We start from the raw sequence: 14980 nt of genomic DNA, 5'->3' as shown, positions 1-14980 counted from the left end.
TGTGCAGAGGCCCTGTTAAAAGTTTAATTATAGCCCCTCTGTTACAATGCAGATGCTTCTTTTCATGAGTAGTAGCTGAACAAGCGAAAACGTTAGAGGGGATAGAGACTGAAGGGTGAAATCTGCTGCTTCCTAAAAGCAGCAACAGGCTCCTTCACCCCCCCTTTCCTAATTGCATCGTTTAAATTGCATTCAAAGCCATCCTACACAGTAATTTTCAGAAGTGCTGCCTGTGGAAGGCAGGCAGGATGAAAGGCTGGGGTGACTCAGACAAAATGAGAGGCAACTTCCATTCCTTCAAGCATAATTCTCCTACTTTTCCCCTCCATTTAATGTGCCAGCTCAGTGGCATTGTGAGTTATATTACACTGACACCGAGAAAGAAGCCCATCCGTCCAGAAAACAGTAAAGCAAGTTCCTTGCTGGGAGTTGACACTGGGGCTGCAATTACTGAGGACACTTACAAGGAAGGAAGCCCCACTGAACACACTCACATTTTCTTTGGAGCAGGGATGGAAAACCCCTAGCCTGGGTACTTAATCTGCTACCCCCCATAACATGCTGCTTTGGATGGCAACAAAAAGTGGAGGGAATAGAAACCCTGCACTGGGTCAGACAGAATATTTTAAGTCTCTCCACTCAGGCCAGCACCCAGATGAATCATTTGCTCATCTGCTGCACAAAGAACCTGAAGAAAGGGGGCGCTGTGCACCTGTGTGTGTCCTGTGCTTGCATGTATAATAATAATAATAATAATAATAATAATAATAATAATAATAAATGTTATCTTTCCACTCTTGGCAGCTTCCAGCAAATTAAAACATCAAACACAGTAAAACATATTAAAAAAACTTCCCTAAACAGGACTGCCTTCATATATCTTCTAAAAATCAAATAGTTGTTTATTTCCTTGACATCTGATGGGAGGGTGTTCCACAGGGCGGGCGCCACTACCGAAAAGGCCCTCTGCCTCATTCCCTGTAACCTCACTTCTTGCAGTGTGGGAACCGCCAGAAGGCCCTCTGAGAGCTGGACCTCAGTGTCCAGGTTGGACGATGGGGGTGGAGACGCTCCTGCATGACAGTGTGGGGTAGCCACACCTATCATTGGTCTGTGCCCTCTGGAGGCTTGGCCAAGACTGAAAGTGGTCTCAGGCCCAAAGGTTTAACCACCTCTGCTTTAGGGTAAGCATGCATTAGATTGTGCAATTGGTTCTTACACAAAGGGGAACCAAGCCTGAAGAAAAAGGCAACAGAGTGTCCTTGGGTGTCACTTATTGGGTGTCACTTCTCTTAAGTGTAGGCCCTCTTTGCAGATAATTGTACCCCCCTCAAGACATAATGAATGTCCAGGGTTTCACACCCATCACTCATCGCGGCTGGAAACCCCTTTAGTCATTAGTCTTAAGAAGGTGTGGAGAAAAAGCGAGGTCTGTGACGCCACCACCCACCATGGTCTCTGCTGCCAGAACCAGCTCATGCACAGAAAGCATGCCTGCCAAGGAGAAGACTGCCAAATGCACACCAGCTCTTCCAGTCTCCTGAAACCTGTGTTCTGCCACATGGGGAGGAGTGCCTTTGCCTGTTCAGCAGGGAGAAGAGCAGGGAAGAAGAGCCATTAGAGAAGGTGATGGGAAAGGGAATGAGGGCAGTAGCTCCATATTCTCTCTCTCTCTCTCTCTCTCTCTCTCTCTCTCTCTCTCTCTCTGCATGGGCTTAATTGCACAGAGGCTAACGGAAGCTACAGCTCCTGCATTTTTAGGTTTGTATGTGGCAGCATAAGATTCATTCACTTGATTACAGGTGATTGCTTACAATGTTCAGAAAGTCCCTGTGATCCTCTGTAGAAACTTTTCCTTTGGAACAAGGAGCTGGAAAGGAGAGCAGAAAGGAGAAAGATCCATTGCGCCAGTCGCCTTCTCCTTGTGCGACATTGGCCTATTCAGTGCAACCTCTTGTTGTAGCTTGGAAGTTAAGGACAATGAAGTTGCAGAATGTTAATGATGAATCAGTTATCAGTTGTAGACATCTTGCTTGTGGATAAGATCTGAAATTTTGATTTCAAGTCAAAACCGCATCTCTTGCATGCTTGCCAATACATGACCTTGTTTCTTGGGGCAAGGTGATTTATTCCTCTTGATACCTTAGCACATTCTTGCTTGTTTTAAAGTCAAACTTTGAGCCTGAACTTCATTATTTAGTATCTAATTTTGGCAAGCCACCCTTTTTAAATGGTGATAGCAAGAAATGTGGCTGAAGCTAGCTCTCATGCTGGCAAATGCAGAGGATTCCAGAGTTATTTTGGGAATAGTTGCTACTGCACACTGAAACTGGTACGATGCAGACCTTGTGTCAAGACATAACAAGTCTTGACACCATAGAGCCTTGTATGAGAGAAGCTCAGCATCTTCATTGGCCATGCAGATTGGGACTGATGGGGTTTTTGTCCAGCAACATCAGATTGAGCACCAGGCTGTGCTAAGATGATGGAGGTTTGTTAAAACTCAGCTACATGACTTGGCTTTCAAGCCATTCATTGCAAAAACCATCCTTTGCATGCATCATGGTGCAGCTGTCTCATATATGGTTGTAGTCAACTAAGTCCTACTAAGAGTAGACACATTGGAATGAATTAAAGTTAGCCATGTCCATTAACCCCAATGGGTCTAATCGGAGTAGGACTAGGGATGAATACCACCCATGGTTTTCTGTATGTTAGAAAAAAACCTTTGCAATCAAAATATGGATTTCAAAACAACAACAGACAAGCTTTCTTGTCACAAAATCTGAAATTTCTGTCTAAATGTACAACATGGATAGTTGAAACATAGGCATTTAAACATTTCACACTCAGTTTGCAGAGTGCTCTTTGCGCATGCTATTTTGCATTTTCGTTTTAAAAATCGTTCAGCCCCATCAGGAAAACAGCACAAGCAAAAATGATACAGTTTCACCTCGTAAGTCATGGGAGCAACAATGGGAAGAAGGAAAGGTTGTGGTCAGTTCAGAGTGGACCTGGCTCAAGGCTCGACCAAGCTCCATGCAGAACGATTGCAAAGGCTAACAGACAGAAAAAGGGGTCTGTTATAGTGTTACTGAACACTCTATGAGCTTAGCAGGAGGTCTTCACCTATGTCACACGTGACTAAATTTTCAGCCTGTTATCCCCTAATCTCTCATTTTGGTTTATCCCAGGGATGGGGAACACCACCCCCCACCTAGACTTCTCTGTTTGATTTGTCTAGCTTCCCTGTTGTCATGACACTGGAGTCAGAGTTCTTCAGGAAATGCACTTGAAGACTCTGAATCAGAAAGGCAATGGCATGCAGGGCTTCCACCCCAAGAACAATTTCTTGGAGAAAGTTCGGCAGATGTGTGAATTGGCTGCAGTTCTTCCAAACGTACATAATTTAACACACAGCCTTCCAGATGCATTTCAGTATCACCTGTTAAGCACTAACCTGCCTGCTTTTTTGTTGTCATGGGACATTAATGTTTGTTTCCCCCCACTGTGAAGATGCTGGAAGGAATTTCAAATGCTGCTTTCAGGTTTTATCAGCTCTGAAGCTTTGTAATACATGGACACCACCTGCTGGTCAAACAGTATGTTCCTTTGATTCAGGCTGTTCATTTCCTTTTATTTCCTGCCTTGCAAAAAGTTTGTTCATGTTCAAATGCTGAGTGAGTCTGACTCAGCACAATGCATGCAAAGTATATGATATGAAGCATATCAAGTAGTAGGGGATGGCCTGATGAGGTGGCACCTTACCTCCAGTTGGCTGCATTGCTGCTGTGTACAGGGAGATAGAGGGGGAAGGAAGAGATGGTGACAAGGTTGATGCAGTGCAAACCAGCTGGCAGGAGCACTGAATGGGCTCTGCCAGTACATTTGCACCACATCAGACTCACTACCATCTCGTTCCTCCCCCTCTTCCTCCCTGTAAACAGTGGCGAACCAACTGACCAGATGTCACCTAAGTGGTGAAGCTCCATCTGCTACTGATATAAAGACTGCCATGTTGCTCCTTGGTTCTGGCTGCCAGGAACCTGTGGGTTTTGTTGAAAGTGTGGTGAGGCAGAACTGGGCTGCAAGCCCATCTTTACTTTCTTAAACCACGGGGGCAGCAGCCAGTGTTTTTTTCCTTTTATTCCCAGTGGTATTACCTGATGTCTCATCACCTCAGAGGGACTTAGCTTGCAATCTCCATCTTGAAACTCATTCTGTCAGCAAGACCTTATGGCTATAACAACCAGCCTTATTTTATTACTCCCATTTTGTCACATGACTCTCTTCTTTGTGTAATATCTTGCCTAATGAAGAGTTCTGGAGAATTTTTGTATTTGGGGAGTGGGTGGGTTCGTCCTAATAAAGGTATTGTCCAACTCCAGGCTTCTCTTCGCAAATTCAACTGACATCAGCTGGTATGGGTTCGGGGCACCAGTTAAAAGTATATTTATTTGCCCAGGCTGTTAGTTAAGCTGGATGTGGAATTGGGCAGCTTGTTGTCTTGTTCAATGACTGTAGATGATGATCTTTTTATTGGTTTTATGTAACTGGTTTTATTGTTTATTATCTGCTTAATTTTTTATATTGTAGCCTGTTCTGGGATTAATGAAGAGCAGGCTATGAATTATTCAAGTGAAGAAACAACAGTTTCTTTTATGGCAGTAAATAAATGAAAAACATCTCACCAGATGGTGTGGGCAGCTCATTCCAGTTCTGTTGTGATTACAGACAAATGCTATGAAATATAGCCATCTAATTCATACAGTACCTCCTGCATGCAGTTCCTTATACAAAGAGGACTCGGCAGAAAATGTGTGTGCAAACTCTTCGTCATATAGTTCAGTAGAAGAGTGTTGCTTATTTCACTTGCCACAAACTACCCATCAAGAATAAATACAATGACCAAACTAGATTGCTGCAATGCTGTTGTTCTATTGACAATAAAATCTGGAAAATAGGAATAACAAGCAGTTATTAACTCTGCATTTTCATCAGAGAAAGCCAGAAAGCCCATTCCTAAATTCTTCAGCAAAAAATGATGCATGTTCAACACTCAGCAAATTCCAGCCTTCTGAATTTTGACTTGTACATTCTTTTGCCTGCAAAAAAGGTATAAAACATACTGAATAGTATCTTTCATTTCCCAGGTCAAAGTTGAGATGCTGCCAAATCATGCCTTGTGAGAATCTGAGCATATGTATTTCAGATAGGCATTGCTAGGGCCAGAGGCTAATGCATTTGTGCGATAATACATTTTGACACCTGCTAGTGTTCAGGGCATGGACAACTTAAAAGAGATAGAATTTTACAATTTGGGCAGGATCTCACTGGCCAAGTCCTCATGAAAATTCACCAGCATTTGCATGCAAGTTATGCATACGTCTCCCTCCCCACACACTTTGGAGCTAGAGAACTGCGTTTCAAAGTTCAGAGTACTGTGGCTTTCACGGGAGAACTGTTTTTCTGCCTGTGGTTTTTGAGAAATTCAAATAAGGTAGATTCACCTAAAATGTCAACAAAACCAACTTTCTCCCCCATCCTTATCCTTATTACTCACACATACAAATTCCTGTTGAAGTATCAATACATGGAGCTACTGCCTGCACAGTCTCTGAAACAGTGAAAAGGCTCTTAAGGGAGACTTTCACCTTCTCTGTGTCAAATAAGGCCTTGCCAACTGACTGGAAAAAATGACCTTGTTCCTTCAAGAGCGGCTATATGTTCAGAATTCACTAGATGAAATTCACGTTCTTGAGAAAGAGGGAGGGGGAGACATTGATTTGGATCCTAAGGTGCCTTTCCATTCATGGAATGAGTCCTTCTGTGGATAGAAGGGATTTGGATTTCGTTCCTGCTACCGTAATTCAGGGATGGAAAATACATGGCCCTCCAAATGTTATTGGACTCCATCTCCCATCAACCCCAATGGCCAGGGATGATGAGAAGTGTCATCCAATAACTTCTGGAGAGCCCCTCAATCCCTGTTCTAATAGAAAGAGGGAGACTGTTTTTGTTGATTCCTGCACCTTTGCAGTTCCTGAGTCATCTTCCATACTGCTTTGGAACCTCTCACAACCACCCATGCAGATGTGCAGCAGGAGAAGGGAGTGCAAATTTTCAGAAAGTGAGTGTGGAACGTGAAAATTGGGTTTGTAGGTGCCAGCAATACCCTTTCTACTGGGCAGAACCCCAGCTTATTGTCACATGCTTATGTTGTTTCCTTCTCACAGAGAGCTGCCCTTAACAAAGCACAGTTCTCAGGATTCTTTGAAGAGCAAGTCCTCTGCTATAAATATGTGTTGGATATGCATTAAATGTATGGTGTGGATCTGCCTCTGATGTTGGAACAAGCTCTCTTCAATCTCCTATTTCTGTTCCTCACAATGCTTCTTCAGAACTATTGTTTCCATCTTGCTGTTGGGACTAAAAATACTAGGAGAACCTAGCCCAGAGATGGAAGGAAGGAGAAGTCCCAACAAGAGAAGAATGGCAAACAAAACTGATGGAGTATGCAGAGATGGTGAAACTGACGGGGAAGATCAGAAACCAGGAAGATCAATTATTTTTAAAAGACTGGAGTAAATTCTTAATTTATTTAAAAGACAGTTAAACAGCTAAAATCATTGGCAGGGATGTAATGACACTTGTAATGTGGAATTAAATATGGTAACTATAGATACCTAACAGATGGATAAAGGAAAAGGATGCAGAAAACTTAAATCTTAAATATGGAACCCATAGAGGGAGGGAAGGAGGTCCGAAGGTTCAAAAGAAAGCTTTTATTTTAATGTTTGAAATGGTTAAAGTTAAAATGTATAAAATCATGTAAAACCAATACAAAATGTTATATTAAAAATACTACAAGAACCTAAGTGAATTAGGCTGCATCTGCCATCAGGCTACATTGGCCAGATAGCCCACCTTTCAGCAGGACCCATTTAAAGAGGATAATCCAGCACCACTCCATATACCAGAGCAAGTAGCAATTTTAAGTATTTGAATTACTTTATGACTGATATATATGTTGCTGCTCTATTTTGGAGTGTGGGTAATCTTTATCATGTGAGTGTTGTACCTCTTAGGGAAAGCTTCTGTTCACAGGAGGGGTGACCACACAGATTGAAAGGAGGGATCTTAAGGTGTCTCACTTACTATTTCTTTCCCTGTGGAACCTACTGGCGCTCCTATCTACTTAAGAGGCTTGAAAGATGGCCAAAGGCCTAAAGAAAACAGGTTCCCTTGAAGAAACTTAGTGGTAAAGGAAAAACAGATACTTACTGATTTGTACTGCACAAGGTACACTCATTGGGATAGGTCACTTGGTCAGTGCCACAGACAGGATCAAAATTTCTAGGGCATCCTGGTGTTTCATAAAGTTCACAGGCTGGCTGTTGAATAAAAGCTGTACAGTTCAGTATCTGGAACAGCAACAATCTTTTAAATTTATATTCCTCAAAGCTCAAAGTTGGTGCAAGACAATTTGCTTACTCAAAACGCAGTGACAAAGGGTGCCCCCTCCCCAAGTCAAGCCATAGTACCCATGAACAGTACCCGAGGCAAGAAAATCTCACAACCACCTCCCCCTTTCTGGCAGTAAAAATCCAAGAACAATACATTTGCTCCTCTTTCATGACACCCAAAATCAACTGCCCGAGGCAATTGCCTCACGCTACCTAATGGTAGAGCCGATCCTAGTATTCTTTAATAGAGGATGATATTGAAGAATGAAGATACTGGAGAATGAAGGTTAAGTTGAGGAAGCAGAGTGAAGAATGGCATGGAAATTTAGACACTGGCGTGCTAGCTACCGAAGCATTGTGTGCTCTGGCATTTGTTTCCCAGTAAAAGCTGCTGCCTTTTGCAGTTATCAATCCTAGTTTGTTTGGCAAGAGCTTCTTTACTGCAGCCTTCCTCAACCTGTTGCCGTCAAGATAATGTTGGACCTCAACTCTCATCAGCCCCAGCCAGCATGCTTAGTAAAATATCTGTGTAGCTAGTTTATAGCAGCAGTGGGGAATATTTTTCCACTCATAGGACCATATTCATTAAGGGAGTGCATGCCAGGGGTGCTCAGGGCCAGAGGTAAAAGTGAGCAGGGCAATGGTTGAGACTCTTGCATCTGTGCAGTTGACTAATTTCCAAATATGTGAATGATAAGGGTTCCTGGGCATAGCCTGGGGATGGGCCTAGAGTGAGTCCTGGGGGCCAGATATAAAGGCCTGGGGGCCACATCCAACCCCAGGTCTTAGATTCCCCACTCCTGGTTTATTAGTAAGGAAATACACAGAGAAATGTAGCTGGGTGATTTCAGTGCACTCCTCTCGAAGGCAACGACAGAAGGTTTGGGTTGCCTGAATTTCAGCTCAGTACCCAGGGTAGCCATTTTGTGCTGGCATCCATGACTCTTTTATCAATGTATGTGTACCGGCACCTCATTTTCTACCCCAAAAAGGGGGGAAGCACTGTCAGTACCTGACACATTGTATTGTTCTGTCTTCTTTTATGTGACAATAGTGCATTTGCCATATATTGGTGGGGTAAAATTTCACCAAAGCAGGATGCACTGCACTTAAATAATCAAGACAACATTACCTCTCTTGCCTCACCGTTGCCACCATCAGGTTCTGCATTGCCTAACAATGTGAGAAAAAACATGATTGATTAGAAATCCACTCTACTTCTAGCAGAGACTATAACCTCGGCTGGTTGTGTTATAGCTGCATCAAATCAGTCTAATTTTTTTTAAACAACAACAACAACAACATTTAAACATTTAACACAAATACATTCATTTGACAAGGGTGCATATTTCAAAGGTGGATCTAGGGGAACGTGACCTGTTCGGTCACCCTGGGTGTGGAGCTTTTGGGGGGCGCTGCAGCAGATGCCCTGATATGAAGTCCAATGCAAAGCGAGAGGCAAGAGGTCAGATTTTGGCTTCACACAGGATGCCACGGATATTTGAGATGTCAAGGTCTGCTGCTGCATATTTAGACCTTAAAAATAGAATAACCTTTAAATCTTGGATTTTTAAAAAAGAACATTTAATTTTGACTAATATATATGTTTTGGTGAAGCAATTTCCTGTAATATAATGCATTTTTGTATGTTATTTTCACTAATGCGCTTCCTTTAATGGAAACTACCATAGTATATGAATTTTACACACATTACCTGACTGCAGAACTGCAATACAAAATCTGGAGAAGATCTAATACGTAGATCTGGTTCCTTTTTAGTTCTCATCAAAGTCACTCAAATACCTTTCCTCTCTTTTCTTTTTCCCCCTCAGCCTCAAAATAAAACTCTATCCCATCATAGAGGTGCATGTTTTCCTATACTCTCCTTTGTCAGGAGCATATAGGAAATTGACTGAACAATTATACTGGGAATTTTAGCATCTGCAAGGAAAAGATGTGAATTCTATGTAGCCCTTACCTGAGGAACAGAAGATCCCCACTGCAAGGAGAAGGAATATGCTAGTTACTCTCATTGTAGAGCTGCTTATTGACGTTAAAAGAATAATCCTTTTGAAGAAGCTATGTCTCAAGATTCCAGAAGAAACTTTTTTATATGACCTGTTTGTGGCACCTCAGACTCCCCCTCCTCCTTGATGTCATTGTCCAAACAAGCGTGTGCTATGGGAAAGGTATTTTTGAAGGGAAAGAGGGCGGTGAAGTAATAGCCAACACAGCACAAACCACATGAGATAATTTGTCCAGGTGGGTTCAAAGATCTGTGTTGTCACAGAACTAGACGCTAGAAATCATGAATGCCAGGACACTTTAAGGATCATATTCATATACAAGCTGCCACTTTTGAATGCCACAATAAGTAATTCAGACTATTATCTGTTGACTCTGCTTCATATCTCTAGCCTTGCCATAAACACATGCTGTAAGATTGAAAGGAACTATATTTTACTGCTCTATTTTTTATTGTCAACAGTTTATATGGCAGCTTTCTACTGACTCACCCAAGGCCATATTAAAACAGAAACAAATGACTAACAGCATTGGCAAGATTAAATATTAAAAGTTCTGATAACTGTGACAAGCCAAGGTGTTCTTTGACATGTTTACTGTATTTTTGTAGGCAGAGAGAATGCTCTTCTCAGGGCCAGTACCACCATGAGACAACCACCTCAGGTAGCAGGTGCAAAAGGCACAAGGAGCGAGCAGAGCTGTGTGTGACATTTGGCCTTCTCTTTGGCCCCTAATTTAGTCTACTGCCCTCAGATGCAGTGGGAGGTGCTGTCCCATTACCAGTGTTGAAGAAAGTGTTTCTCAAACCTGGGTCCTCAGCTGTTCTTGGACTACAACTCCCATCACCCCTAGCTAGCAGGACCAGGGGCTAGGGATGATGGGAGTTGTAGTGCATGAACAGCTGGGAACCCAAGTTTGAGAAACACTGATAGGCCCCATCTTCACAATACATTTAAAGCACTATCATACTACTTTACACAGTCACAGCTTCCCCCAAAGACTCCGGGGAACTGTAGTTTGTTAAGCATGCTGCGAGTTGTTACGAAACACCTATTCCTCCCAGGGAGCTACAACTCTCAAAGTCGTTTAGCAGTCAATTCCTCTTCCCTGGGACGTCTGTGAGGGGAATAGGGGTCTCCTAACAACTTCCACACCCTTTCTTCACTTCCCAGGATTCCTTGAGGGAAGTCATGACTATTTAAAGTGGACATAATAGTGCTTTAAATGTATGGTGCACATGAGATCTCAGTTTCAGCTACCAGCCTGGTGGACTTTGGAACATGGGGGGGGGGAGGGTTGCTGGGAAGGCGCCATTTTGTCCTTTGCCTCAGGCAGCAAAAGATCTTGGGCTGTCTCTTTTCAGAGCTTCAGACATTACCACAGAGGAGTGTCTGGCCTGCAAAGGGAACATAGGGTGCCATTGATCTTTTGCTGCACTGTGTGAAGCAGCCTTTGTTATCATGTGGCATTCTTCCTTGATGGAGGCAGCTTGGGATGCCTTGAGAGAGCCAAGAGGGAAGCATAGACCAAGAGGAAAATATTTTGCGTTTTCCAAAGTATGACTTGAGCATACAAATGGAGAACACGTCCAAGGCTGCTAAGGACAGGAATGACTGGATATGGTTGAACAAGTATGAGAACAACCAAGAAACATATCAAGCCAGCAAATGAAAAAGAATTGAGAAACAGAAGAAGAAATAGAAGGGTTGCAAGCCAACTGCTTTGCCAAGGCCAAGTGATGCAGTCCAGATAAGAAGGAGGGTCTTTGTGCTCCACTGGAAGACCCCCAAAGAAAGGGGCAAAACACACTTCCCTAGGCAAAATTTCCAAAGCTAAGCGGAAGAGAGAAAAAGACATCTCCCATTTTTCCAAACAAAGGCGGGGTTGGGACCATTAAATGGGCCTCTGTGAATGGTAATGACAAGAAGGCTTATATGGGAAGAAACTGTCCTTCAGATATCCTTGCCACCACTGGCACTTTGAATTGGGCCCAGAAACACGTGGGGAGGAGATGTGGTTGTTGCAGCAGTGGAAGTGGCACACTCCTGATACGAGCTCCATCTGAAGTTTCAGAACACTTTTCAAATACAGGACAATTGTAGTGAAGTAGTAGTTTCAATAAATAAACAAATCCATTGCTTTTTATAGGAAAAAGTCTCAAAGCAGCTTATAAGAAGTTAAGAACGCAAAGATGTGGTAGAATAACCAAATAATGGGTTAGGCATCTATCACCAGGGCTAGATCTACCTTCCCCAGAAACAGGCATAACTAGACCTAGACTAAGCTAGGAAAAGGCACTTTTCGCCATGGCTATCATCCAGGGTTAAAGTTGGGTCTAGGACCCTAGACCAGGGGTCAGCAACCTTTTTCAGCCATGGGCTGGTCCACTGTCCCTCAGAGCATGTGGTGGGCCAGACTATATTTTGAAAAGAAATATGAACGAATTCCTATGTGCCACAAATAACCCAGAGATGTATTTTAAATAAAAGCACATATTCTACTCATGTAAAAACACATTGATTCCTGGACCGTCCGTGGGTCGGATTGAGAAGGAGATTGGGCCACATCCGGCCTGCGGACCTTAGGTTGCCTACCTCTGCCCTAGAATATGAACCTGTGCTTTCAAAGGGGTTGCTGAGCCACCCAGCACAGGCTAAAACACCTGTTTATAGACTGTGTATCCTGTGGAATAAGTTTCAGTTGATTAGCCCTCCTCCAGCTCCTTATTGACTCCATACACTGGCTCAGAATGCCCACAGCTTCTCTGAACTAGATGGGAAAGAAATATAGACTTGGGTGTCATTCACCTATCACAGTGATGGGGGAGGAAATGGATCCAGTGAACCTCTGAATTCACACTTTCTGAAACAAGCTTGTTTTCTCCTGCTCTAGAGGGCAGGACTCAAACCAATGGAACTGCACAGATCAATGCAGCAAGTGATAGACCCTGGCACCGGGTTCTGGAATTGCCCCTCCAAGAAACTCTGGAAGCAGCATTAAACAATGCCTCCAAGTCCCATCCTACCAAGGCAATGCAGACTCCTCCTTTCCAGTTTCTAGAGTAGGTCATTAGCTAGGGTTATCAAACCTATCCTTGTCACCAAGGATGAAGCCAGGCTGAAATGAATCCAGATGAGCTGAGAGGCTGCAACCATCAAGAGGTAGCAAGAACCAGGGCCTCTACAAAACAGGGGTTTATGAAGTGTAATCTAGAGTGTGTCATGGTATAGAAAGGGCAAGCTAAAATTATTCACAAAGAGCAGGGGCAAACAGATCAAAAGCACACTGGGCCATATAGAATTGTCAAAGGCATTTGACTGATTTTACAACATTCAATCTTTAACTAGTTGCTATCAGACACAAATCATGCATAGACATTTGTAACGAATGCTTAACCACATAAGAACATAAGCAGATCCCATCTGGATAGGGGCAAGAGCTCCTCATAGTCTGGTATCTGCTCTCACTGTGGCCAACAAAATGCCTATGGGGCGCCCACAAGCAAGACAAGACCTGAGTCCAGCAGCCCTTGCAAAGGTATTTGGCTTTGTCAACATGGCAGAGATACCACCTGCACATTTCACAGGGCAAAATTTGGAACAGGTAAGATGTAGGCAGAAGGTGGGCAGCCTGTAATCCTGGTATAACTCGATTAGTTTATTAAAGTTTGGCAAGAGATAAATGTGTCGGTTTGCAGCAGCCACCTAATAATCAAACACCCTATACAAATATTTGCCACCAGGTGTCATGTTATCAGCGGCTTAGCATCTAGAAAGGCTTCGTTCCCGTTCCTTTTTATTTACTATGCACCTGTGAAGTCCCCGTGAGTCCAATATAAGTGCTAGACTTGACAATAACACTTTGTTCTTCCTTTGAGTCTCGCCTTTCCGCATTCCCACCTGTCTTGTAGCTCTACCAGCATTTTAATCAATTTGGTTTAACTACATGGAAAAAGACATGGCAGGCATTTGTCAAGGAGATATTACAACACTTTCATTGTTGCTGTTTTTTAAAAAACCTTTTAGGTGTGCAAACAAGGCGGCCAGGTCAGGGAATTAGGATTGCCAATGTAGGATCAGGTCCTGGCGTCTCCAGTTAAAAGGGTCTTAGGATACAGGGGTGGGACAGATCTGAGGCTTTGAAAGATGCTGTCGCTCACAGTGTTAATATTCCTATGCTAGATGGACTAGTGACTTGACTGTAAGGTATAAAACATTATATGAAAGAATAAAGTGAGGATAATAGAACACACTTATTCCGAAAATTATCGAACATAATGTTTCATATTCAAAAAGCCTTGCTTGAAAGTAATCCTATTGCTATTAATAATCATGAATATTTTCTTTTTAAAAGTTGGAAACTCCACTTTTGACTAGTTCTAAAACATTACTTGGCTAACAGTATATCTGTGCTGTCTCATCCATGCAACAGGATCATGTTGGTTGGCTAATCAGTTAATTAGCTTTCCTACAGCCCTTTGATTTCTCTCTCACAAATCCCTAGAGAAGTGGAGATCAAAGCGTTAACAACAGGTGCTTGGGAAGACAAGACAGTTATTCTTAATTAGCTGAGCACAGAGCCATAATTGCTAAATTCAATTAGTGAAAGTGTTTGCAGAAAGGGGGTGTGCTCTGAAGCACAAAACAGTGACTTAATTCTGCACTGAATTGTCACAGGGTTCAGCTTTCAGCGCTAAAATAATTGCTGTTCAGTGTTCACAGTTGCTGCTTCAATTCAATTCATTAAAAAAAAAGTTTCCTTCCTCTTGGAACTACTGAGGTCATCACCATGTCACCAGTTTGGTTTGACTGGGTAATGTCGTCACTGAATGCAAATGAATGAGGTCATTGCCCACAAAATCGGATTGCTGTCATCACCTGATCCAAACATGATTGGTTGACAGCCTTTAGCAGTCAGCAGAGTGGGCGGAGCTGCATTACTATCCTAGCTTTCCAATGCCACATCTTGTTGCAAGGTGTGGAGAGGTGGAGGAGCAAGGTGGTGGGGAGCTTGGTCTGGTGGGTTCAGCATCAGATACCACTGTGCACACACGGCACTGTGGTCTAAACCACTGAGCCTCTTGGGCTTGCTGATCAGAAGGTCAGTGGTTCGAATCCCCACAACGGGGTGAGCTCCCGTTGCTCAGTCCCAGCACCTGCCAACCTAGCAGTTTGAAAGCATGCCAGTGCAAGTAGATGAACAGGTACCACTATGGTGGGAAGGTAAATGGTGTTTCCGTGGGCTCTGGTTTCTGTCACGGTGTTCCGTTGCACCAGAAGCGGATTAGTCATGCTGACCACATGACCCGGAAAACTGTCTGTGAACAAACGCTGGCTCCCTCGGCCTGAAAGTGAGATGAGCGCCACAACCCCATAGTTGCCTTGGACTGGACTTAACTGTCCAGGGGTCCCTTATCTTTACCTTGCTTGTAGGATGGAGGAGGCTGTTTTAAAAATAAACAAATAAATGTCACCAAAGCAGGAGGTAAT

At 43.2% G+C, this 14980-nt stretch overlaps 1 protein-coding gene across 1 annotated transcript; it reads right to left on the bottom strand.

Annotated features, from left to right (window-relative positions):
- Positions 1 to 4918: 4918 nt before the first annotated feature.
- Positions 4919 to 9634, bottom strand: LOC309336124 (trypsin inhibitor ClTI-1-like). The gene is made up of 4 exons (XM_081851605.1): positions 9445 to 9634; positions 8599 to 8639; positions 7285 to 7394; positions 4919 to 5105 (listed from the first exon to the last, which is right to left on the bottom strand). The coding sequence occupies exons 1-4, from the start codon at positions 9497 to 9499 to the stop codon at positions 5060 to 5062; spliced, it is 252 nt and encodes an 83-aa protein (XP_081707731.1). The 5' UTR covers positions 9500 to 9634; the 3' UTR covers positions 4919 to 5059.
- Positions 9635 to 14980: the final 5346 nt, after the last annotated feature.

This window comes from Podarcis erhardii (genome assembly GCF_964252035.2).
Source record: "Podarcis erhardii genome assembly, chromosome: 2".
Taxonomy (NCBI): Eukaryota; Metazoa; Chordata; class Lepidosauria; order Squamata; family Lacertidae; genus Podarcis; species Podarcis erhardii.
This window is presented reverse-complemented; position numbering and strand designations above follow the sequence as displayed.